The 27,395-nt window shown below is 44.9% G+C and overlaps 1 protein-coding gene across 2 annotated transcripts in view; it reads left to right on the forward strand.

The window, feature by feature from the left end:
- The first annotated feature begins 3,951 nt into the window (after positions 1–3,951).
- The window catches only part of TMEM181 (transmembrane protein 181), a 59,039-nt gene continuing 35,595 nt past the window's right edge, over positions 3,952–27,395 (forward strand). Inside the window, exons 1-2 of one of the 2 annotated variants that reach the window (XM_048844142.2) lie at positions 3,952–4,509; positions 23,347–23,450. In XM_048844142.2, the coding sequence (XP_048700099.1) occupies positions 4,379–4,509; positions 23,347–23,450 (235 nt within the window). In that variant the 5' untranslated portion in view covers positions 3,952–4,378. Of the gene's footprint in view, positions 4,510–15,498; positions 15,623–23,346; positions 23,451–27,395 lie in introns of those variants that run through there. The other variant, XM_048844144.2, reaches the window with a different exon arrangement.

The raw sequence follows: 27,395 nt of genomic DNA on the forward strand, positions 1-27,395 counted from the left end.
TACATTGGCGAAACCAGACAGTCTCAACGCAAAAGGATAAATGGACACAAGTCAGACATCAGGAATGGTAACATTCAAAAGCCAGTAGGAGAACACTTCAGTCTCCCTGGACACTCAACAACAGATTTAAAAGTAGCCATATTTCAACAAAAAAAAACTTCAAAAACAGACTTCAAAGAGAAACTGCTGAGCTACAATTCATGTGCAAACTTAACACCATCAGTTTGGGCTTGTATAGGGACTGGGAGTGGCTGGCTCACTACAAAAGCAATTTTCCCTCTCTTGGTATTGACACCTCCACATCAATTATTGGGAGTGGACTATGTCCACCCTGACTAAATTAGCTTTCAGCATTGGTTCTCCACTTGTAAGGTAACTCCCTTCTCTTCATGTGCCAATATATATTTATGCCTGTATCTGTAATTTTCACTCCATGCATCTGAAGAAGTGGGTTTTTTACCCACGAAAGCTTATGCCCAAATAAATCTGTTGGTCTTTAAGGTGCCACCGGACTCCTCGTTATTTTTGTGGATACAAACTAACACGGCTACCCCCGATATATAAGAAGGCAGCCATGACCCCAGATACCTGTTCATGACCACCAGGTTGAGAACCCATGCACAGTATTATTCACACAAAGAAGCTTAATCCCTGTTTTAAAGTGCAAAATTCAACCATCACTATGAAGGCACTATTAATGCCTGCATACTTTCTATAACATTTCAACTTCAATAAATGTTTTCATGAAATCCTATTTGACTGTTTCACAGGACAGGAAGGTATATATGCCTTAATATATCTGTCTCTATTCTGAGTTTGAAATTTTTATTTTCTAAAAGACACTGCTACATTGGTGGCCTCTTGAGTACCTCTAATCTGAAGATGTTTAATTAAGAGTGTGTGCTCTAATATTATTATAAATAAAATACTATCTAAAAGTAAAGATGGAAAAATCCTCCCAAAATTTGAAGAGCCTTCATAATAATAAAGGTTGCTTTCCTCCTTTATTTATTCTTGAGAGATTAAAAATGAGACATGAATGTTAAACTCCTTCAAGTTTAATGAGTACTGATACCAAATAATTGACATTTGTTCATGAAGCTACTAATGTAACTTTCAGTAGAATACTTTTAAAACAAGGCTTAAGTGTGAATTCCTTTCAGGAAAAACCCTATAAAATTCAATAGAGTTCTACAGAAATTTCTCTAAAAACCTACAAGGATTGATTCTCATTATACTTTACACCGCTATTGTAGCGCAAAGGGCTCTTAAAGCGTGATTTTCTTTTACACACACAGTTACCCATCTTTACAGTACCAGAGTGGTCTAAATTAGCTTTCATGTAAATACAAATCAGGTCTATAGAATTTAATCAGGAATGATATTTTTGTATAGCTTTTTAAAAAATCGTATAGATTTCTATAGCAGGGATATAATTATTTATTAAATTCTAGGGTTGTTCAAAAACATATTGAAAGCTGATTCTTTTGAATTAATGCCTATAGAAATTTTCCATAAAGGTCTATCTTAATACTAACCTCATCTGGCGGCTCTATGAAATTCAGGGAAGTCCTATGACTTGTGTAATGCATGACATCAGATTAGATGATCACAGTGGTCCTTTCGGCCCTAAAAAAATCTATGACTAATTTGCTCCCTCTGAATTAATACTGTTTTTAAATGGATATAATTTAGATAATGTAGTTTTTGTCCAGGAATTATTAAAGTGGAGTGATGGTTGGGAATACCTATCAGTAATTTAGAGTAAAATACATTACAGGGTTGTTGTACTAGAGGACTACATACTGTTGCTTGTGTAGGCTGAACTGTTCACCCAGCTGGACCCCTTGCCCCCACTATGGTACAGCCCCTTGACCTCCATCTCTGTATCCTGAGTGCCCATTTGGGCACTCAGGATATATTGCTCAGAATGGGGAAGTGAGGAGGCTGGCTGGTGAGGCCCAGGTGAGGGTGGAGCTGGTCAGAGTAGGGAGACAAATGGCCTGTCTAATTGGGGGCCTGGTTGGAGTGCAGGGGATGAAAAGTGCACCTGGCAGGAGGTGGTCAGAATGGGGGGATGAGAGGCTTTCAGCAGCCTGATTTCCATTAAAACCAGGCAGCAGCATGCTAATTTGATGGCACTGTTGGCAGAGGAAATTCTCCAGCACCCTAACCCTGAGGTTCGTTGCTTCAATCCTGTATCCTGAGTGATAAAATGGTGATTTTAGTGGAAAACTGGAGAAGCCTGATTTCCAATTTCCCCCCAAATCAATAGGGTTCTGCCCATTGATGCTATGAACAGTCCCTGAAATTTTTGAATTGATCAGATATTTAATTTATTGCATTACAGACAGATATGCTGTGGAGTTGCAAGTAGGGCCTTGTTTCACTTAGCCATTTATTCCAAAACCAAGCATTATACATAGGGGCCTACCAAATTCACGGACAGTGAAAACTGTCTTTTGTGTATTTTTACCCTATCCGATACAGATTTCACAGGGGAGACCAGCATTTCTCAAGCTGGGGGTCCTGACCCAAAAGGGGGTTGCAAAGTTACTGCAAGGGGGTCATGGTATTGCCACCCTTACTTCTGTGCTGCTTTCAGAGTTGGATGGCCGGAGAGCAACGGCTGCTGGTCAGGCACCCAGATCTGAAGAAAGCAGCACAGAAGTAAGGATAGCAATACCATACCATGCCATCCTTATTTCTGTGTTCAGAGCTGGGCTCCCGGCCAGCAGCTACCGCTCTCCGACCAACCAGCTCTGAAGACAGAGCCGCTGCCAGCAGAGGCACAGAAGTAAGGGTGGCAATACCAAGACACCCCCCCCCCCCACAACTCCCTTTTGGGTCAGGACTCCTACACTTACAACACTGGGAAATTTCAGATTTAAATATCTGAAATTGTGAAATTTATTATTTTTAAATCCTATGACTATGAAATTGACCAAAATGCACCATGAATTTGGTAGGGCCCTAATTATACTGCTGGGAAATTCACAGTTAAGGTTAAACTTAAAAGAAATTCAAATATATTATATTACGTGACTACATAGTTAGAGCGGCCAAATAACTATAACTGCCCTGTCACAGAGTCTTCAAACTTCCAAAAAATAGTCAAAACTCATTGAAATCCTGAGCATTGGCTACATTTGGAAATATATAGGATTAAGGTCCATGTCTCCCCATTTTTCTTGATGGCTGAAAGTTTTTCCTTCAGCAGAAACCTTAATTCTACCCTTTAGTGACAGCAGCAATAACTATACAATTAATCAGGCATTTTAGTATTTGGGGACCCAAATTAGGTTAAACTGAGTTTTAAACGCTTTTTCTTTCATTTGTGTCTCCTCCAGGGATCCCAACAGGGTGGAGTTAAAGTTGTTTGAGAGACCTGACTGTATTCCCCTTAACATGTTTTGGTTTATTTTAAGTTTAACCTTAACTGACCGTCCTGGAGTTAGAACCATTGATTTGTGGATAATTACAATATCCCTGTAGAATACTTTACCCCTAAATGACTCTTAAATTTAGCGGCTTCTTAATGTAGAGGTTTTGTCTGGGATTTTTTTTTCCTTTTAATTAAGAATTTCATCTGTAATCACCACAAAAGAAACTGATTGGAGGTTATGTGTTTATGATGGTAAATATCTTTTTATTTCCTCTTTGTTTTGGTGGGCTTTGTTCATTATGTATATTTTAACATTTTCAGTGTAGCCGCTGATGATGGAGGAGGGGGACATTTTATACACGTATACACTTTTTAAAACAACATATCTCCCCCGAGATTTTCCTTACACTTAAGGAGGAGTAGATCTACGGCTAAAGGTTTAATAATAATCATCATCATAATCCATTTTAATAATGCCCAGACAAAAACGACATTCTGGGTGGGAATGAAAATCATCTCAACAGCTATGACAACGTTGGGGGCTGTCCTCTCACAGCAGCCGGCGAGGGAAGAAACGCTGGGCTGGAGGACTGGGCGAGCTGCTCGGTAAAGCCAGTAACACCCCGGTGAATCTGTCCAGGGTGCTGAAATCTTCCCCGCTCCCGTTCAGACTGGCCACTCCTACCCGCCTCCGCGAGCCCGGCCCTCTCTCCTGTCCGCAACACCCCCCGGGGCTGCGGCATCACGCAGGAGAAGCAGCGGGGCCGGGGGAGGCTCCCGTCTGCCGGGGGGGGACGGCAGCTCTGCCCCCACGGACTCACCTCAGCAGCGCGTGTGAGGCGGCCAGCGGGGCGGCCCAGCCCGGCAGCTCCTCCCCCCGGCCGGCAGCGCCACCCGCCGCCTCGGCCCCGGAACCGGAGGGCGCTCGCTCGGGGGGCCTGGCTCGCTGCTGCCGCGGGCTGAGCGCGGGGCTGAAGGGGCAGCGGCGGCGGCATGGACGCGGATTACCCCGCCTTCGAGACCCCGCTCTGCGGCGAGCTCAAGCGCTTCTGCCGGAGGGTCAAGGAGACCTATAGGGAGATCCGAGAGGACCTGACCCCCTACAAGGATGACCGCTACTACCGGTAAGGGCTGGGGAGCGGCCAGCGCCGCGCACCCCCCCGCAGGGAAGCACGGAGGGGCTGCGGCTGGGCTCCGGGGGCGGCCAGGCTCTTACCGAGCTGCTTTGCAGCCGCAGGGCTCAGCGCTGCAGGCCCCTGGGGGTGGGAAGTGTTTGTTCTGCTCAGCGGGGGAACCGAAAGCAATCCCCAATTGCCTTCAGCTGGTTAAATACGTGCACGGTCCCCGCCAGCTGGCCTGCCCGGGACGTTTGCAGGCGGCTTGGCTAGGAGGGAGAGGGGCTTTTCGGAGCGCCAGGCTCTCCCATGGCTGTGTTAAGGAAGGAGAGTTGCCGGGCCTGTGTTACCGCATCTGTGTTGGGATTTGATGGGGTTGGGTGATGTTTAGTTAGGAATCATGGCGGTGGCAACCTCCTAGGTTGCTTAGTGGTGGTTTGGTCCGGGCAGCTGAAGGCGAAAAGGCCATTTTAAATAGGGCACTGGAAAGTTGGGAGGGGTTTGCTAAGAGGCTCGTCCTCTTGAAATTCCATAGGGTGAATAGGCTGAGCGAGGAAAGGATCTCTCTGGTTCTACTATATATGAGTTCCTTCTACTTTCCTTTCAAAAATATCCCAGGCCATTTTATTCCCTTGATTATTGTGGAATAATTTACTTTCCATGACATGGAAACACCCAATAAGGGCCTTTGGTGATTGTGCGGGAAAAACCTAGGTCAGGGTTTTGTACTGAGCCCAAAACAAATTAATCATCCCTTCATATGGAACCATCTGCAGTAAGAGTCCATCAACCAGAACCACCTAGAATTGGCCTTTGTCTAAAACGCCAATGCTGTAATCTCACTGATAAAACCTGGACATAGATTTCTAGGACACAGAAAGATGGATCCAGGCCTCCCAGGATCTTGAGCACTCAGGACAATATGAAAGAGGTTCCCTACTATTGTGAACTAGTCTGTTATCTCTCCTTGAAAAGTGATTTCTAGGAAAACCTCTGTGCGGAAGTTCCATCACCTGTTTCTCTGCTTTAAGTAGCATAAACTATTATATAATAGCTCTTTCTAGCTTATGCTGATCTCTATTGTATCTGAGCACAGTATATGACTACATCCATTTAAATATTTGTACACAATGCACCAGATCCTCAGCTGGGGGTAAATCAGCATGGATCCTTTGACTTCAGTGGTGCTGCACCCATTTTCACCAGCTAAGGATCTGGCCCATTATATTTAAATTGTCACTACATCCACAGCAGCAAGAGCAGTTGAAAGCAGAAAGCATTGTCTGATAACTTGGCACCATCCATGTATCCTGGCAGGGTTTAATATAGCTGCATTTTCCCCCAACAAAACAGTGGCTCATTGTTCCAAAGCCCAGTCTGAGAAGTTGTGGGAAATAATTAGAAATGGGGCAGAGGAAGGGGGGCAAACATGTCAGCACTATAATTGTTATGTTAGCATGCTGTCTGTGGCAATATAGTACATGTCAGCTATGCCATACGTAGACTCCAACTGCTGGTTCTGCTAGGTTTTTGGACATGGGGTTCCTGATGACCACTGTCTTGCAACTTGTGTGGTCACTTTTACCTGTGCAAAGTGAATACTGTGTGGATGTAAAAAGCTACCAGTCTGATTTGCAAAGGGGTCAATGAATATAGAATGTACCAGGTAGTGGGGATTTGGGCCTAGGGATAACAAACATGTGATATGAATAGAGCCTGAGAGATGACTGTATCCATCCAGCAGCTGTGCTGCTTTGTTTTCAGTAAGAAGCAGCAGCTCTCCAATATAAACTCTCTTTAACCCCCTGTTTTGACCAACAGTATGTAGTAAGGGGCTTTCAATACTACATGGCAGAGACTATATTGGAATGGCCCAAATGTAGTTGTAAAGTTAATTCTGGGCTGCCATTTTCCAGTGCCATCATCTCTTGATAGTAGCAGCTGTAAATGCTTGCACTACTTGCTGTAGAACCAGTGGGGTGAAAGATGCTATAGAAATGTAAAACGTTATGCTGTTATCTTTGTGGTTGACAGGGAAATAGCTTTTTGAATCAAGAATGATGCTGTGGGTTGTGCTGGTATTAGCTCTTCTAGAATAACACAGCTGTACATTGCCTCTGAGGAAGCTGGTGCTTTAGTTCATTCAGGGCTCCTAGCCACATAAGCCTGCAGATCAAGAATACCTGTCAATTTCAAATCTTCCACATAGAAATATGTTCCACTTGGTAAATATGGAAGGGGAGGCAACATGGTCCAGTGTACATGGCACTGCACTAAGGACCTGGCTCTGTCACTGACCTACTGTGTGACTTTAGGCAAGTCACTTTACCCCATCTGTGTCTCAGTTTCCCCATCTGTAAAATATGGATAATTATACTTTGTCTCCTTTGCAAAGGATGTTGAGATCTATGGATGACTTGGGCTAAGTATTGTTACATTTATTGCTGAACCACTGGGCTTACATATGCTGTTTTTATCCACTGTAAATCTAGCAGTCCAGTCTGCATGGCACTTCCGTTTTTTTAATTCATTAACAGGTATAGAATTGCATCTGCTTTTTAGATTCTTGGTAAGGACAGCTACAGTCTCACTAGTCCTTGACATTGTAGTGTGCTCTTCCGATTGTTGGTTATAAGTTGTGATGGGCAGAACCAGCTATATCATCCTCAGTATACTAGTATTAATTTATAAATAGGAGCTGTGGATGAAGCTTTTAGACAAGGTTTTAACAGAAATCCTTGCTTCTTAGGAGGTGTGGGGGATTTTGGCAATTCAGTATTAGAAATATCAGGTTGTGTGGCCTGTCTTTAATTCAAAAATAAAAATGTCACTAAAAACAGTTAGGGTTGTGAGGGGCAAATAACACTTAATTCGAAACAAGGAAATACAGAATAAAGCCATACAGGTACATATGGTTGTCTTCTCACAAATGCAAACTCACTTGCAAACACACACCATCTCTACCCCAAGCAAATCAAGCTCTCAACCACAGTCTTCAAGGTGACAACCTTAACTGTGACATCTGTGATATGATAGTATTCCTGTGGGATGCTTCTGTGTTTTGTATGGCTTTGATTTTGCATCATTTATCCTTTAGAACATTAACTGTTTTCAGTCATGCTGAATCTTCATGCAGACATGTTCGCTCCTGTCAAGTATACTTCACTGATATTGGTTATAAGTTGTGTTTTGAATGTAATTAATTTGGATAACCCCAATAAAATGTAGCAGTTCCTTCACAGGTAGGGATATTGAGTCTTTACACTGTTTACAAAAGTTCCTGTACATCTGATATTACCACCAGTGTGCTCTGTTCTACTTTTGGAAGTGACATTGAACAGTGGGTGAGACTGGCTATGGTTTTCACATCAGCAACTTGGGTTTAGATCCTCAGCTGGGGTAAATCAGCACTGACATCATTGGAGCAATGCTAATTTACACTAGCTGTGGGTCTGGCCCCTGACGTTTACAGGATTTGTCATTGTCTGGCTGAAAGGTGAGAATGAGGCTTTTTCTCTTTTAGTTTCTTTAGATACAGCTCTTTTAATGAACTTTCATGAAACTCTTGCCACCCCAGACTAATGGGGGAGGGGCAGAATTCAGAAGTCTTAAGCCTAGGTTTCTATATCCTGCTGCATTGGGCTAAGAATGTAAATGCTGGCAAGTTAGTTTTGCCCAAATAATATGTATTTTGATTATGCAAGTCCATGGAGTCACTGACCAGTGTGACCTAAGTCACGTGCACCATCCTGGGGGTGGAGACAAAACAATCAGCCACCTCGCAGGGCAATGAAGTTACAGTTGTGTCTAGACTGGAAGCTCTTGAGGGCAAGCAATGCATTTTACTATATGCTTGTAAAGCACCATGTAAATTAACAGCATTGTGTATGTGATATCTAATAATATTGTAAATAATATAATTGGTATCACCACTCATGGTATTTATAGAGATCTAGTATACTTAGGGCCAGGTTTGTCACAGAATGCTCAGTGCACTGGGGGAAGGGGGAAAAGATTGGTGGCTTACCATCATGTTTCCTTCTTAATCTTGGAGACTGATGTGAGCCATACTGGCCTCCACACAAGTTAGAGCAGCTTTAGGGTTGCTCTAACTGATGCCAATGAATAATGGCTCTCAAGAAGCCACTCTCCCTTCCACCCTGGCATGCTCCTTCTTGACCTTGGAATACCTCTGATGCCAGGTAGGGAGGCAGGAGCAGAGCAACTGATGTAGGGCTGGTAGTTGAAGATTTCCCATACGAGGAGGACCCTCTGCTGCTGCTTTAAGTCTTCCTGTGATGCAACGGAGATTTAGTAGAGGCTCTACATTTGTGCCCTTTTAGAAAATCTCAACCAGTATGTATGTTCAAAGCAAACTAGGAGATTTAGCCTCACAACAGAACTTCTATTAATTTTAGTGGGTGTTGAACAGCTAAATCCCCTAGGTTTTGAAAATCTCAACTTTCATGACTAAATTTTGGAAGGGAATTTATAAGTTAACTTGCATGGCTGTTTGGAGGAAATGGCAGGAACACAGTCCTTCAAATGGTAGTGTAGTGGCCAAATTATGCAATTCCATGATGTCACAGCAGATCTATAACTAAAAGCAGCATTTGGTTAAGGTTGTGCAACACTTCCCAGTGTAAGAACCTATTTTCAGTTGCTTATAACTTGCCAAATTTCAACCATTTGGGAAAATCTCAGTCAAAATGATTCGGCTGTTTTTGAGAATAAGGTTAGGCTCATCTATGACACAAAGGCTCCCCCCTGGCAAATTTCAAGTCCCTATTCCAAAGTGTGGAGGTGCTAGAACTTTTCAAAGTAAAGGTGGGTGGGCTGGGTTCCCAGCTATGCCACATACTTCTTGTGTGGCCTTGAGCAAGTCACTTAATCTGTCTGTGCCTTATTCCCTTCTATAAAACGACAATAACATTTCCCTGTCTCCCAGGGATATTGCAAGGATAAATCAATTAATGTTTGTGAGATACTGAATGTGTACGTACATGAATCATTAAAGGTATGACTCTGCAGCTTCTCTTCCCAACACGGTAAAAATGCTCACAGATATTGTAAATATATTGTTCCATCACTTTCTCATCTCCAAGATAGAAGGACTTGTTGAAAAACCTCAAAGGGGGTGGGAGCTGCAAGCCTGCATATTCCTGACGTAGTTGCTTCAAAGTGTTGTTTAGCAGTGCCATCCCAACAAAGGCCTATTCTGGGTCAGAAATAATCTCTTAGATCATTCTGAGTCCTCAAATCCTTATTGTGTGTCCTGGACTATCTATTTTTGTCCATTAAAATTCACAAATGTGTTCCCTCACTTATTTGGTATTCCAAAATACTTATTCTGGGTAAAATGATATCACTTCTTTTAATTGTATTCAAAACTATATCAGCACCAGAAGACAACTAAATAATCAACAATGCTATAAATATATAGTTCTAATTGCCTGTACAAATATCTACATAATTGGCCAAATTCATCCATGGTATATTTCCACGGAGTTCAGTGGAGTTACAGTAGGGATGAACTGGGTCCCATGTGTCTAATAATATTTTAAAATCACACAGGCAGACAACTTAATAAAATATATAATATTATCAATGATAAGTGAAGTTAAAGGATGACCATAACATAAACACTACACCATGTAAGTAAACTGGCGCAGGAAATACTCGGCTTGTTTAAAAGATGTGATAAGCTTTTATCATACACTGTCTTGTACTGCCTGAACCATCTACGAATTCTTGGTGTAATGCACGGGGTTCATCCTGAGACGGCTCTATCCTACGTAGATGATAAACTTCAAAGCTGGGGAGTACTTTGAACTTTATCCTGGCATAGACAGCAGGTTTCTCATGTCTTTAATTAGCAGCAACCTTGACATTTTATTTATTACTAGATACTTGCTATTATCAAAACCAAAGAGTAGTATGAAACATAGGGTGAGTTTAGGGACTTGATAAACTATCTAGCCCCATGCCTCTCTGCCTGCTCAGTGGGTCTTTGACAGCCTTTGCTGTCCAGTCTCTCAGAAGACTCAACAGATAAGCATTAACATTTGTGCAAATGATTGTTCATTAAGCAATAGTATATGCAATATTGTTATATTTTAAGTAGTGTGTTTAAAGCAATAGCTTACTAGATAGGCTTTAATTTGCAACTACTTGTAATCTGACTAGAGTCTCTGTAACATGGCACATTAAAAACATTTTTATCTCTTGTACACTGAAGCTGGTCCCAATGTGACAACAATGTTGACACTATCTTTCTATTGAAAGTGCTATTCAAAACTCATTCAGAAAACAGGATGCTGTCTCTAAGGTGAAGTGATGTTTCCATGAACTAAGCACACACAGACTCAAAATATAAGATGTCAGTCCTTATACCTTAGATGAATAGGTTTGATTCAACCTCAAAAACACCTGTCTGGCTTTTTGCTTTCTAAATATATGGTTAATTTTAATACAATAGCTTGTGCCATTAATCCCTAACTTTCACCAGCAATAGAAGTAGATGCTACCTGAAAGCTGATAAGCAAAACTCAACAGGTGTGTTCAGAGCAAGTTTACAGCAGCAGATAAAGATCATACAGACTTTGACTCAAAAGACGGTAGGTAAATCTTATCCTTCCAGGTCTAAGGAATCTCATCTGGGCTATACCAAGTGTGGGCAAGTTTGATGAAGGCTGTATCACATGATTCGTTCAATATATCTCTGTCCTGACCTTCAAGACTCTCTGTTACTACAGTTCTGTGCCTCTCCTGAACACAGAAAGCATATGATGTTAGATTGCTGTGTAATTTTGTGATATGGAGAATGTCCCCTGGCAACCAGAATGAAATCATCAAACTCATTTTACTTGTGGCCCAAGCCAGTTTCAAACACAGATTTTTACAGTAGAAAAGCAAGTGCATTTAATGTACTTTGTCATGTAGCCTGCACTCAGTTGCCTTATTGTAAAAGGGGTGTGCGTGGGCAACTCTCATTGCCTAGTGTTCTATAGTGGCATATGGGAGACATGGTTTTAACTTCCATTCCTGGCCACATTTGCTTAAATGGCAAAACTCCCACTGATTTCAACTAGATCAGGATTTCACTTCTAGTCTTTAATTTGCTAGCCAGTTAGGGTACATCTACATGGCAAGCAGAAACCCGCGACAGCAAGACTCAGAGCCTGGTCTACAGACTCAGGCTGGTGCTACTGCACTAAAAATAGCAGTACAGATGTTTGGACTCGGCCTGGAGTTCAGGCTCTGAAGCTCACCCCCTCTCCTTAGGCTTCAAAACCTGAGCTTCAGCCAGAGCTTGAATGTCTACACTGGTATTTTTAGTGCCACAGTGTGAGCCCAAGTCTGTAGACTGCGCTCTGAGACTTGATGCCATAAGTTTTTGCTTGCTGTGTAGATGTACCCTTAAGGTCTTGGAGTACCGTTAAGGTCCTGGAGAGGAAGGAATGTCTCATGTCACTTAAACACAAGTGACTCAATCCTCAGTTGTTCTGTTTAGTGCATCTGGGAAAGAGGACTACTCATATAAATGAAATAGGCACATGATTATTTGCAGAATTGGGGCTTTAGTCTGTAAAATCACTCCTGCCAGATATAGGAGGAATCCCTGATATTACTTTGGTACTCGCTTCAATAAAGAATTTTTTTTAAGAAGCAAAGTAGCTTCAGAAATGTGTAAGCATAAGGGGTCCATCTGCTGGCTTAGCTCCTGGCAGATCCAAATGCAGGAGCAATTTCAAAAGCTAGAGGAGGCTTAGAGTGTCATATATGTGACACACTTAATTCTGGAGAAGTGGTAGGCTCAGCTTGCATCACTCTGCAGGGTCTCCAGCAGCTAGTTCCTGGAGCAGAATTTAGAGTGGTTACAAGAAGCTCTTTGTCCTGTAGAACAGCTTTTGCAACTTTCTAACATATGTGCATAGCAGTGTAGGGAATATGATAAAAAGACGCATGTGGTGTTTTAAGTAAGTTATATAACATCAAAGTGTGCAGTATGCCAGATCTTGATCCAATTCCCATTGATGTCACTCCCCTACTTGTCTGCCACTGACAAACCATCTAAGCAGTGAGCTCTTAGATATTACTACTGACATGCCTCAGGTGCCTTGTGAGACATGAGGCTTAAGCTCAAAGGCCATTGACTTTCCACTCACTTCACTGAGGCAAGATCAGGCTCTTAAACAGCTAAACCTTTTCTAGTGTTTGTATAGATACCACAGATCTAAAACAGCATTGTATTACTCCAGTTGTCAGCTGGTGTAACTCCATAAAAATCAATGGATTTCCACTGGGGTGAGCCTGGAGTAACACAATGCTGAGTCAAGCCCTACATATTTAATAATGGCTAAACTATTCTCTTCTAACCTATTTTAAAAATAACATTGGAGCAGAGATAATTGGAAACATACATGTGGAAATAGAAATGATTGTTAAGAATTCTGTTTGAGCTAGTACTTTAAACAGCCCTATTGTTTTATTCTAAAATTTCATTACTCTGTGCAGTTAACAGTTTAAAACAGGATCATGAGCTGAGAGGGGGAAATCTTGGAGGTCAACTAACAGACCAGCACACCTTCTCCTGTACTGCAAATGTTTATTTGCTTCCCTTGTGGTTATGTTTACTTAACATGCTTAAGGACTTGTCTATGCTTACAGTGCTACAGATGCACGCTCTAGTGCTTTGCGAAGATGCTACCTATGTTGACAGGAGAGCTTCTCCTGTCGGTGTAGGTACTCCACCTCCCCGAGAGGCCGTAACTATGTCAACGGGCGAAGCCTTCCTGTCAACATAGCGCTGTCTAAACCAGAAGTTAGGCTGGTATAACTGGATCACTCAAAGGTGTGGATTTTCCACACCCCTGAGCGACGTAATTATACTGACATAAGTTTGTAGTGCAGACCAGGGCTGAGTATATATAGATATCACAATCAGGCCAGGTCTACAAACTTACATCAGTATAACTACATAGCTCAGGGATGTGAAAAATCCATACCCCCTAGGCCATGCAGTTATACTGATCTAACCCCGGATGTAGACAGCACTAGGATGACGGGAGGGCTTCTCCTGCCAACATAGCTACCGCTTCTCCTTGAGGTGGATTAACTATGCTGAGGGGAGAAACTCCCTCATGGGCATAGTAGCATCTGTGCTAAAGCTGCGCAGCTGCATTGCTGCAGCTTTAAGTGTAGGTCTGCCCTCAGCTGTGTTCTGGAGTTACAGTTTGAAGCTTGGCCCTGATATACCAACATAAGTTTGTAGCATAGAACTACGTTGCTCGGGGTCGTATTGGAAAATCTGCAGCGCTGTAAGTGTAGACAAGCCCAGCACTTGCTCCTGCTGGTAGGTCAGCATTACTGATGGGATGCTGTTGGCCCCCTGACAGCTGCTAGAAGAGGAGAGTATCCCTTGATCATTGATGCTAATGTATGGAACCCTCACCACCATGCCAAGTACCAGGCGCACATAGACAGTGGAGATACCTTCCCTGGGACGGGTTGAGCTGTGTGTGCTGCTGCTGAGCCCACAGGTTCTTCTTTCAATGCTGGCCTGTCCCTGTGCCCCCTGCTCTGCAGCCCTGTTCTGCCGCGTGCCCTGGGGTCGTGCTGCTGCTACCACAGTACCAAGGCTGAGTGTGGCCCCGAGGCCAGGGCGCGAGTCGCAGCAGCTGGGGGTGGGGCAGCGCAAGTCCCAGTGCTGCACGGGGCTAGAGCCATGTCCAGGAGGCGGCTGTGCACACGCCTATGGTGGGGGAGTGGGCGGGGGAGCAACGGACGTGGTTGGGGGTGAACAGGGACCCGCCCTTCTGTGCCCGGAGCCCCTGGGTGCGGGTGGAGCTGCTTCCACACTAAGGTGACCAAATGTCCCAATTTTATAGGGACAGTCCCAATATTTGGGGCTTTGTCTTATATAGGCACCTATTATCCCCACTCAAGGGTTGCCAGGTGTCCAGTTTTCAACCGGAATACCCGGTCGAAAAGGAACGCTGGTGGCTCCGGTCAGCACTGCTGACTGGGCTGTTAAAAGTCCGGTTGGCATGGCTTGTAGGCTCCTTACCTGACTCCGCATGGCTCCCCAGAAGCAGCAACATGTCACTCCATTCCTAGGCAGAGGGACAGCCAGGGGGCCTCTGCGCACTGCCCACGCACTGAGCGCTGGCTTTGCAGCTCCCATTGGCCAGGAACCGCAGGCAATGGGAGTTGCAGGGGTGGTGCCTGCGGGCAAAGGCAGCGCGCACCACATGGGGCTGCCCCTACACCTAGGAGCCAAGGGACATGTCGCTGCTTCTGGGGAGCCCCCCGAGGTAAGCGCCACCTGGAGCCCTCTCCCTGAACCCTCTCCTGTTCCCCCACCCCAGCCCTGAGCCCCCTTCCGCACCCTGAACCCCTCATCCCTGGCCCCACCCCAGAACCCGCACCCCAGCTGGAGCCCTCACCCCCCCTGCACCCCAACCCTCTGCCCCAGCCCGGTGAAAATGAGCGAGTGAGTGGGGTGGGAGAGACCCAGAGGCAGGGCGGATGGAGAAGGGGCGGGGTGTTCGGTTTGTGCCACCGCGATTAGAAAGTTGGAAATCTTCCCCCGCCCCGTTCCTGATTTTTCACACGTCTTATCTGGTCACCCGAGTCCACACACGGCCTGGGGCACCGAGTTAACTCGATCCCGTTTCCTACCCTTTAGTTCAAGTGGTGCCAACACCGCCCGTGGCCCTGCTGAGGTGATGGGGCGGGGCTCGCTGGTTGCCGATGACATGGGCGGGCCGGGCCAGGCCAGCGTCCCGGGCGGGGGGGCGGGGGGGTATAGATGGATGTCGTGAAGTAATCAGGGTGTAGATTCGTGTCCCTGTCCGCCCCCCGTAGCCCGCTCGCGCCTCACTCCCCGAGCAGGTGCGCACGGAGGACCTTTCCCCCCGCCCCCAGGAACAAGAGTTGGGCAAGCGTCTCGGTGTCACGTGACAGATCCCGGCGTGACGTGGCGGTTGGCTGACGCACGCGGAAGCGCTGCTGCTGCTGCCGCTGATCTTGCCACGGTCGGATGTGAGACTGCGGCTCGCGTCCGACTCTGTTGCGGGAGGAGGCGCCACCAGTGCGCATGCGGCTCGGAGATGGAGCTGTGAGTGGGGGGCGCGGGGACGGGTGTCTCGGGCTCCGAGCCGCGTCCAAGGCGGGGCGGTCCCTCTCCCCGCTCCCCCAGCCTGCTCCTTACCCTGGGCGCTGGGTCTAGGTGTCCCCCCCCCCCCCCCCCAGTGAACGACTCTCCTCCCCTCGCTGCGCCCTTAGGCAGCGCTCCCGGCCCTGCGCAGAGCCCCCCGCTCACACACACACGGGGGTGGGGGACTCGGGCAGGGCCTGTGCCCTAGGGCAGCCAGCGTAACTGTTCCCCACCGTCCCTTCTGGGCTTGTGCTCTGTGACCCCCCGCCCCCAGCCAGCGCCTGCTGCCGGCGCCCTGTGTGAGACACGAGCCCCGGCAGAGCGTTCAGCAGCCTCGCAGCTGGCTCCTGGGGGAACCTCGCGGGGAAACCAGGTCACCCGACCGTGGGGTCGGCAAGGAGCGTAGCCTTGGAAAGGCAGCTTTAGCGCATTGCCTGCCCCAGTGCGAGCACCCTCCCCACGCATCCCTCGAGCGGGTGTTCCGATCTTGGGCGGGGGGTGGCTCTTGTTCAGTGGGGGTGTGTGGTTGAAGTCCCGTTGGCCAGCTTGACTGGCAGTGAGAGGAGGTGTGATTGGGTGGGAGAAAGAAAAAAGCGGATGTGTTGGACGATTTAAGTTGTAGTCCCTTGAGCATTGTGTTTTTACCTGCATTTCAAAGGTGTCTAGAGCCTTGAATGTGTGTCCTTTAGCGTGGGGCTGTTTTTAGATAGAAATGAAGGGGAAAGGTATAGGAAACATCATCTAAATCAGATTAGGCATTGAACCTAACTTCTAGTTAAATAGTAACTTGATCCTCGAGGTCAGTGTTTCTCAACCTTTTTGATACCAGGGACTGGCTTGCTGCCTTCCTACACTGTGTCAGGGAGATCTCAGGGACTGGCCCTGGTCCACGGACTGGTCGCTGAGAAACACTGCCCAGGTGAATGCGGATCTCTTAGGAAGGCTGCTTTGGTTGAAGGGCCTGCTATGGTGTTTGAAGATGTATTAGATGTGCAGATATAGTTTAATTTGCTGTTGAATTCTAGGGCAGTTCTGATTTTTGTGTTTACCTACGTATGCTGTTTTCTGTGTGCAGACTTTATTCAGGAATTAGGGCTAGAATGTTTGCTACTCTAGGCAAACTTGGAATGTCACAATCATGAATTGCTAAACATTGTATGGCTTCTAATACAAACCTGGCATTACTCACTCATTTAGAGACTGGTCTTGATTTTGACAGTTGTATAACATAAACATAGTGTTGAAAGTCTCTTTCCTTTGAAGGATTTTGCATTATATGTTTCGGGCCAGGTCTATGCTATAAACTTATATTGGTATAACTATTGCTCAGGGTTGTGAAAAATCTACCCACCGCCACTGACTCCACAGCTCCCATTGGCTGGGAACTGCGGCCAATGGGAGCTGCGGGGGCGGCATTTGCGGTCGCGGGCAGGGCGCAGAGACCCACTGTCCCCACCCCCCGGGGCTGCAGAGACATGCCAGCTGCTTTTGGAAGTGGTGTGGGGCCAGGGCAGGCAGGGGGGAACCTTCCTTAGCCCTGCTGCACCGCCTACCTTTTAGGGGCCAGAGATTGAGATCGACTGGCAGAGGCTCCGGGATCAACTAGTCGATCACGATCTACCGGTATTTCTGTGCCCTCCACTGTATGTTGATGTGTGCGTTTGTCTTTAACTTATCCAGTGGCACAGGAAAATGTCTCTAAAATTTGTTAGGTATTTGAACATACTCTTGCAGACCAAGCTAACTTGCCCAGTCAAGGATTCACTGTTGCCTTTTCTAGAGGACTTCTGTATTATTTATTCTCTGGAAAAGATATTCAAATTACATGTTTAAGTGGGGAGCTATTGTTTTGCATTTATATACTTAATACCTTTCATTCTAAAGTCTCTTATAGATTTAGCAATAAATGCGTAGAGGGGTCACTTTGCCTGCCACTTTTGTGCAGCCACCTCTAGGTTAGAATATGTCAATTTAACAGTGCAGAGCAACTACATAACGGTTCAGGGGGGAAAGTGAAGAACCCTGTACCCAATTAAAGTTCTAGAAATTATTGTAGACTGTAACTATCAGGGTGGATTTGATTTAAATCATGATTTAAATCACTGGTCAGAATATACAAAATAAGCAACCAAAGTAAATTATACTGACTTTTGTGGCAATGCAGAAAAAGTATAATTTTGAGCCCTGTAACTGGCAAAATTTTTCAAATATCCTCCCCTCCAGTTGGCTGACAGTTGCACGTTCGTATACAAAACCTGCTGCATTATTATCCACAAATTCACTATCACCATATTACAGTATCTAGGATTTTTCATTGAGATCTGCAACTTGGGACAAGACTTTCAGTGACTTGGTGACTGGCCGTAGTTGGATAATTTTGTATTTTTTAGATCAATTATTGGGAATATTTGAGTATGTTAAGAGAACCTCTGTTGACTGGCCAAACCGTAAGAATTGCTCTCTATTCTAGAAGCTAAAGTAGAGTAACACAGAAAAGGAGATGTGATGGATGTGATGGAGAGTTGGCATAGTCTTTTATCTGTCAGTGACCAGATGACAAGGATAGGTTGGCCTGCTGGAAGTATATCGGGATCATTATATTAAAATCCCTTCCTCAGACTACTCGAGTTGTGGACATTGATAGAAACTTTACTGCAGGAATAGGGTGAGATCACAGTTGCTCTCTCATGGAATGGGAAAGATCATTTGTAATGTTTTCTCCCAAGATGATAGTACCAAATCTACTACTAGTTTCATGGTGGGCAGTTTAGGCAAGTATTAAGCTCCTCTATACTGACTTTTATGTTTACCTTGTTGCCTCAATCTAACTTTATCACTTTTCTAGGCTCCTTTTTGTCCTTCTCCTTCATTTGACTCTGACTCCCACTCTTGATTGGCCTTAGTTCTTCCTTCAGCCCCAGCTGTTCAACTTAGGCCTTGTGTACTCTGCCACTTTACAGTGCTGCAACTTTCTTGCTCAGGGGTGTGAAAAAACACCCCCCTGAGCATTGCAAGTTTCAGCTCTGTAAAGTGGCAGTGTAGACAGTGCACCAGCGCTGGGAGCTTTGCTCCCAGTTCCAGTGGTTACTCCCCTTGTGGGGGTGGGGTTGTTTTGTTTTTTTTTTAACAGCGCTGGGAGAGCGCTCTCGCAGCACTCTGCCGTGACTACACAGCCTTGTTATAACATTACTAGTGAAGACATACCCATAGTTTCTGTTAATGACCAAGACTTTAATAACTTCCTTTCCTCCTCCCCAGCCTTTTTTTTTTTTTTGAACTTCGTTTCACTGATAGATACAACCATTTCAAAAGCTGTTTCCTCCTTTGTGATGTCCTCATTTAACGTGTGATGCCAATCCTTGTTTGATTTTTTTATTATCCTTTATCCACCTGCATGTTTTTGCACATCTGTAAAATTCTGTTTTTGTTATTTGCAGCATGCTCAGAATCAATGGTGATACTTCTAGTATATGAAACAGCCATTAGCTGATTGTGGAATAAGACCGGTTATTCTTAGTTGGAGAGAACTGAAACTGTTGAAGGAAGGAAGGAATGAAAAAGTGATTGAAATGGATAGTCCAAAGTTCATATTTTGTTTACCAAAGATTAAGTGGACTGAGTCTAGACAAATGAGAAATTCTAAAGTGTATGGATGAATAATGTTGCCAGCTGAGACAAGAAAAAAACAATGGAAGAGGACCTGATACAAGTGAATAGAAAAGCACAGAGTATCTCACTGTATGTGGTCAACAAATTTACGAAACAGCTTCTAACCAAGGCCAGTACCAAAGTGGGTGGTGGGGGCAGTTGGGTCCAGGCTCAGCATTCTGCTAAAAAGCCAAGTGTGCGTCTCGTATTAGCCCTCCCTGGCTGCTGCTGTGGTGAAAGGCAGCATAGACATGCATGCCTTAGTTAGTATTTCCTACAGCGTGCTGCCCCTGGGCCTTGAGGGTGTGGGAACATCTTTCTTTATAGGCTTTGACTGAGAGGTGTATGATTAAAAAATAGAGCTCCCCTTCCCTTGCTTGGCCTTTGTGTGTGTCATTGTTACTTGAACACTCAAGTTCCTGGCTGCTCTGAAAGATGGGAATCACCATTGTCATGGGACTTGGTAGATCTCTGTCCTTCTGGTGGGAGACAGGGTTTTGTTCAGTGGTCTGCCCTTCATGAAGCATCTAGACAGGTAAAATACTGGCTACAGCTGTACTCTCCTAAACAATTTCCGTTGCCATTGCTGCGAAAGCAGGTGTTTCCGAGCTTTGTTCATGACAGTGTGGAGACTTAATAGCTCGGGATTAGTATGGGAATACAGAGCATCTCACCTCCAGATCATCTCTTTCAAATCTGACCCAGCCTAGGAGACAGATTTGAAAGAGATTATCATTATAACTGTTTGGTGGCCTCTGTGAAATTAGTTGTCCTGTTCAGTTTGTGATAAACAGATGCAGTATTACCTACTCCATCTGCTTAAAAATACGGAGATTTTTAAAAGGTGGATTGTTTGGTTGCCTTCTGGTTTTGCATCCTTAGGGCTTCACATTTTTAAACTCTTCTCTGTAACCATAAGGGCTAGAAATTTAGTTTACATTAAAATCTCAGCTTTCATTCTGTTTTTGTCACAGGACCCAGGAGCTGGAGCTTAAAAGAAAAACAAAATTTTATGAGACTTGTGATTAAAATCATGAGAACTGGCAGCAATGTAGGCCTCTGCTTCACAGTTTGATGCTCTTTTTAGATGTATTATCAGAGGCCTATGATGGAGTCTGTACGTTGCTCGCATTTCTTCATCCTGAATTCAAGGCGCTATATAACTTTTTTCTGCTTGCTTTTTCTGCTCTCATTTTCTCCACATCTCACTCCTTTCACATAAGTCCCTATCTGCATGCTCCCTTTATTTCCTTTTTCCATTCTCATCTTCATGCCTTCTTCTATGCTGCCCCTTTTGCTTAGAACAGTCTTTCTTGTGTTCCAGCCTCACTTCACTGAAATCCTTCCTTACATACAGAACGTTTATTTTCAAAGCCTTTCAGTGATAACTCACCAGTAGCAGAAGTTTAAATTATTTTAAATAAACATACTGGTGAAAGATATGAAAACCACTCACGCTGTATGTTTAATGCCCCGTGCTCCCCAAGAGAAGTATCCCCCATCTCAGTATTTGCTATGTCTCTCATTATTTGCTCTAAGAAGAAAAGGAGTACTTGTGGCACCTTAGAGACTAACAAATTTATTTGAGCATAAGCTTTCGTGAGCTGCAGCTCACTTCGTCGGATGTTAGTCTGTATTCTTTTTGCGAATACAGACTAACACGGCTGCTACTCTGAAACCAGTATTTGCTCTGTTCCTCTTTCTCCCCCAGTAGTCTTTTGTCATTTTGTTGTAAGTTCCTCTCTTCTCAGCAAAGCCCATGTTGTCTTAATCAGCTGTAAAATACTTTGTACACCTATTACATCATCTAATAATGAGTGAACATAAAAATTGAGCTTCCATTTGTAGAAGTGGTTTCTGCAGCACAGGGTGGGGAAGCATGCACCACTGCTGCTCACATTATCTCTGTCCTATGAGTAAATAAAGGACCTACATGTCTGCAGTTGTCAAGCCAGCTCCATAAATATTGTGAGTGAGGAGTCTTGTTACTTTACGTGAGGATTGTGGATACTCAGAAGAATGTTTGTTTTAGCTGCATTTTGTGTCCATGTTAAATGCTTTGAAATCTCTGCTGAAATGAGGAGATAAAAGTATGCATATGAAGAAATGACACATTGTTTTATCTGATCCTGATATTAACTGCTTCAGGATACTCTGCAACTGACTAAGTAGCTACCTGTTATGATGCATGTTTATTTCTTTCCCAATACAATCTAAGAAATATCCAATGTAGGACATTCCTAATTATGCAAGTTTCAGAGGAACAGCCGTGTTAGTCTGTATTCGCAAAAAGAAAAGGAGTACTTGTGGCACCTTAGAGACTAACCAATTTATTTGAGCATGAGCTTTCGTGAGCTACAGCTCACTTCATCAGATCTGATGAAGTGAGCTGTAGCTCACGAAAGCTCATGCTCAAATAAATTGGTTAGTCTCTAAGGTGCCACAAGTACTCCTTTTCTTTTTGCTAATTATGCAAGAAATTCCAGGCAACTTATAGAACTGAAAGCCCTTGGAAAATGATGAATAGCACAACATTGTGTCACATCTATTCATACCAATGCAGTAGACACCCATATAAACATTTTAAACCAGTATAAGTGTGTCCACACAAAAATTTGTACTGACTTAGCTAAACTGGTCAATTTAAATGAGTGCAAAAACTATGTGTAGTCAAGGGTGAGAAACTTAAACAGTTCTAACTTAAAGGGACATTGTCAATTTAAAAACCACACTTCTCTAAGAAACTTGTGCCTGCTGTTGCAAGTGAAGATTTATGTATCTGAAAGATCAGAGAAATATTTTTCCTATGTACTTCTATTTGCGCATTGGAGAACTTCCTATGGATAGTTAGTTTCACTCTTCCCTGTATAGTCAGTCAGTTTCTCCTGTTTTATAGACCTTTTGCACAGCAACAGGAGAGACAGACATGCTTAACGGGCCTTGGACTGCCAGTGCAATGGACTGCCAGTGCAAGGTGCTACCACAAGAATCCCATACAGCCAGTTTGTGCAAACTTGCCGTGTGAACAGTGACTCATTTGCATCCCTCCTTACACCTACATCTTTGTTCTAAATCTGACTAATGCTTGGCTTTCCCCTTGAGTGAACTAAAATGAGCATATAAGTTTCAGCTGTTTAAAATGTCACACCTCAGAAAGATGCCTTTAATTAAATACAGTATCTGGCAATTACTTCTACATTTTGATCCAATATGCTAAGAAGATACCATTTGAATCAAAATTGCATGTAAGTGATCATGTCAAGGAAACATGGATCACAGATTTGGGCTTAATAAATTTTAAGAATATTAAGGCACTTTAATCATGAGGAATACAGTATAAAAATGCATTAAGGCAGAGGCTCTCAAACTGTGTTCTGTGGACTACCATTGGTCCACAAAGCACTTGCTGGAAAAGATGTCTTAACTCTTGCAATTCCAATTGGAATGCAGATACTGTATTTAATTACATGAAGTTCCAGGACCATATTTATACAAAATGGGTGGAAAGCTGGTTAGATATGTGTATCTCAGTTAAGCAACACAGGGCATCAGCATCAGCTTTCGCTCTTATGGTTAGAAATATGGCACCCTCACAATACCCTGTGTGCGTCTGTATATCAGATAGTTGAGCTCAAATATAGAACTTTTTTCTATCTGGGAGGAGTTAAGGAGGAGACTCTTTCCCACGCTTAGATCCTAGGATAGCAGAAAATGCTTTTGGCATGAAAGGAATGGTAACTGCTGCAGTTTAAAGTACTAGAACAAGAAGAACTTCACGTTCTTTAGTGTGCAGTATTTTCAACCTCTAACCACTTAGAAAAAAAATCATGAGAGTTGGAGACACTGAATGTGCGTGGCTGGAAGGAAACTGTTATGCTTGCTCTGTAAAAGTGCATCATTGATGGAGTCTTCTTGGTATTCCACATTGCCACAGAAATTGTTTTAATTTTTTTTATTTTTGTGGGCTGGCTGATGCAGTCTCTTTTACAAGTTCCATTACTGAGTGCTAATTCTGGGCTTTCTTTTGCTTCCTGCAGGTTAGCACCAATGCGATTGTATACACTGTCCAAACGACACTTTGTCCTGGTCTTTGTTGTATTCTTCATTTGTTTTGGTTTGACAGTGTTCATAGGAATTGCAGGTAAGATTATTACTGTCTTTTTTTAAAAGCTTTGGCTGTTTCCATACCTTAACTTGTGTAAATAACATGTTCTCCACAGATTTGCTCCAGTGTTAATGAGGCTAGTGCCTTGAGATCTCCAGAGGTGTACTTAGCTGCAAGTCTGCATCTGGTGTTTACAGGTGTTTTCTTACATATGTATTGAATAATTTCCTTGCTTAGTTATACGGTTTCTATACCAAAGTAGATGCTAAGTAAACAAATGGTACATTTAAGATTAGCTAAATGGAAGATTGATGTATCTAAGGGTATCGTCAGGTCCCCCTTCCCTCCCTCCCTCCGTGAAAGCAAGGGCAGACAATAGTTTTGCGCCTTTTTTCTTGAGTTACCTGTGCAGATGCCATACTACAGCAAGCATGGAGCCCGCTTAGCTAACCGTCACCATATGTCTCCTGGGTGCTGGCAGATGCCGTACTGCATTGCTACACAGCAACAGTTTACAGCAGACAGTGCAGTATGATTGGTAGCCATTGTCGACGTAGTCCAGGGTGCTCTTTTAACTGACCTCGATGAGGTCAGGGGCACCTGGGCAAACATGGGAGTGATTCAGCCAAGTCATTTCCCTTTTAAGTTTTGTTTCATGGCGATTCAGTCCTACCGGCAGTGCACTGTCTTTTAATCTGCAGCCAGCAGAAGATGATGGCCAGCAGTCATACTGCACTGTCTTCTGCTGATCACCCAGGAGATGACGATAGCTAGCGGTCATACTACACAATCTGCTGCCAGCAAGATGTATAAAGATAGATGAAGTGGATCAAAACAGGAAATAGACCAGATTTGTTTTGTATTCATTTTCTACTCCCTCCCTCCGTGAAATCAACGGCCTGCTAAACCCAGTTTTGAGTTCTATCCTTGAGGTTTTGAGTTCTATCCTTGAGGGGGCCATTCTGTTTCTCGCAAAGCCACCCCCTTTGTTGATTTTAATTCCCTGTAAGCCAACCCTGTAAGCCATGTCATCAGTCACCCCTCCCTCCGTCAGAGCAATGGCAGACAATTGTTCCGCGCCTTTTTTCTGTGCAGACGCCATACCACGGCAAGCATGGAGCCTGCTCAGATCACTTTGGCAATTAGGAGCACATTAAACACCACACGCATTATCTAGCAGTATATGCAGCACCAGAACCTGGCAAAGCGAAACTTGGTGAGTAGGTGACGTCAGCCCGGTGATGAGAGTGATGAGGACATGGACACAGACTTCTCTCAAAGCACGGGCCCTGGCAATGTGGGCATCATGGTGCTAATGGGGCAGGTTCATGCGGTGGAACGCCAATTCTGGGCTTGGGAAACAAGCACAGGCTGGTGGGACCACATAGTGTTGCAGGTCTGGGACGATTCCCAGTGGCTGCGAAACTTTTGCATGCGTAAGGGCACTTTTGTGGAACTTTGTGACTTGCTTTCCCCTGCCCTGAGGCACAAGAATACCAAGATGAGAGCAGCCCTCACAGTTGAGAAGCGAGTGGCAATAGCCCTGTGGAAGCTTGCAATGCCAGACAGCTACCAGTGAGTTGGGAATCAATTTGGTGTGGGCAAATCTACTGTAGGAGCTGCTGTGATGCAAGTAGCCAATGCAATCACTGAGCTGCTGCTATCAAGGGTAGTGACCATGGGAAATGTGCAGGTCATAGTGGATGGCTTTGCTGCAATGGGATTCCCTAACTGTGGTGGGGCCATAGACGGAACCCATATCCCTATCTTGGCACCGGAGCACCAAGCCGGCGAGTACATAAACCGCAAGGGGTACTTTTCAATAGTGCTGCAAGCTCTGGTGGATCACAAGGGATGTTTCATCAACATCAGCATGGGATGGCCGGGAAAGGTACATGACGTTCGCATCTTCAGGAACTCTGGTCTGTTTCAAAAGCTGCAGGAAGGGACTTTATTCCCAGACCAGAAAATAACTGTTGGGGATGTTGAAATGCCTATAGTTATCCTTGGGGACCCAGCCTACCCCTTAATGCCATGGCTCATGAAGCCATACACAGGCAGCCTGGACAGTAGTCAGGAGCTGTTCAACTACAGGCTGAGCAAGTGCAGAATGGTGGTAGAATGTGCATTTGGACGTTTAAAAGTGCGCTGGTGCAGTTTACTGACTCGCTTAGACCTCAGCGAAACCAATATTCCCACTGTTATTACTGCTTGCTGTGCGCTCCATAATATCTGTGAGAGTAAGGGGGAGATGTTTATGGCGGGGTGGGAGGTTGAGGCAAATCGCCTGGCCGCTGGTTACACACAGCCAGACACCAGGGTGGTTAGAAGAGCACAGGAGGGTGCGGTGCGCATCAGAGAAGCTTTGAAAACCAGTTTCATGACTGGCCAGGCTACGGTGTGAAAGTTCTGTTTGTTTCTCCTTGATGAAACCCCCCACCCCTTGGTTCACTCTACTTCCCTGTAAGCTAACCACCCTCCACTCCTCCCTTCGATCACCGCTTGCAGAGCCAACAAAGTCATTGTTGCTTCACATTCATGCATTCTTTATTAATTCATCACACAAATAGGGGGATAACTACCAAGGTGGTAGCCCAGGAGTGGTGGTGGAGGAGAGAAGCACCAGGAGGGGTAGTGGAGGAGGGAAGGACAAGGCCACATAGCACTTTAAAAGTTTAAAACTTTAAAACTTATTGAATGCCAGCTTGGGCAATCCTCTGGGGTGGAGTGGCTGGGTGACCGGAGGCCCCCACACCATGTTCTTGGGCGTCTGGGGGAGGAGGGCGGTTGGTTACACAAGGGCTGTAGTGGCAGTCTGTGCTCCAGCTGCCTTTTCTGCAGCTCAACCATACACTGGAGCACATTAGTTTGATCCTCCAGCAGCCTTGGCATTGAATCCTGCCTCCTCTCATCACGCTGCCGCCACCTTTCAGCTTCAGCCCTCTCTTCAGCCCACCACCTCTCCTCCCGGTCATTTTGTGCTTTCCTGCACTCTGACATTGTCTGCCTCCATGCATTCGTCTGTGCTCTGCCAGTGTGGGAAGATAGCATGAGCTCAGAGAACATTTCATCGCGAGTGCTTTTTTTTCGCCTTCTAATCTTCGCTAGCCTCTGGGAAGGAGAAGATCCTGTGATCCTCTAAACACATACAGCTGGTGGAGGAAAAAAAAAAGGGACAGTGGTATTTAAAAAGACCCATTTTATAGAACAATGGGTACACTCTTTGACGGTAAACCTTGCTGTTGACATTACATACATAGCACGTGCTTTTGTTCCAAGGTTGCATTTTGCCTACCCCCACCTCATGGCTAGCCCCTCATCCCTCCCCCCTCCCAATGGCTCACAGCGGGGAACATTTCTGTTCAGCCACAGGCAAACAGCCCAGCAGGAATGGGCACCTCTGAATGTCCCCTTAAGAAAAGCACCCTATTTCAACAAGGTGACCATGAATGATATCACTCTCCTGAGGATAACACAGAGAGATAAAGAATGGATGTTGTTTGAACGCCAGCAAACATACACTACAATGCTTTGTTCTACAATGATTCCTGAGTACATGCTACAGGCTTGGAGTGGTAAAGTGTCCTACCATGGTGGACGGAAAGGCTTTGGGAGTACATCCAGGAGAGCCGCGAATGCCAGGGCAAATTAATCATTAAACTTGCTTGCTTTTAAACCATGTATAGTATTTTAAAAGGTACACTAACCAGAGGTCCCTTCTCCGCCTGGTGGGTCCAGGAGGCAGCCTTGGGTGGGTTCGGGGGGTATTGGCTCCAGGTCCAGGGTGAGAAACAGTTCCTGGCTGTCGGGAAAACCGGTTTCTCCGCTTGCTTGCTCTGAGCTATCTACAACCTCATCATCTTCCTCGTCCCCAAAACCTGCTTCCGTGTTGCCTCCATCTCCATTGAAGTAGTCAAACAACATGGCTGGGGTAGTGGTGGCTGAACCCCCTAAAATGGCATGCAGCTCATCATAGAAGCG

The sequence above is a fragment of the Caretta caretta genome, chromosome 3 (assembly GCF_965140235.1).
Source record: "Caretta caretta isolate rCarCar2 chromosome 3, rCarCar1.hap1, whole genome shotgun sequence".
In the NCBI taxonomy this organism is placed as follows: domain Eukaryota; kingdom Metazoa; phylum Chordata; order Testudines; family Cheloniidae; genus Caretta; species Caretta caretta.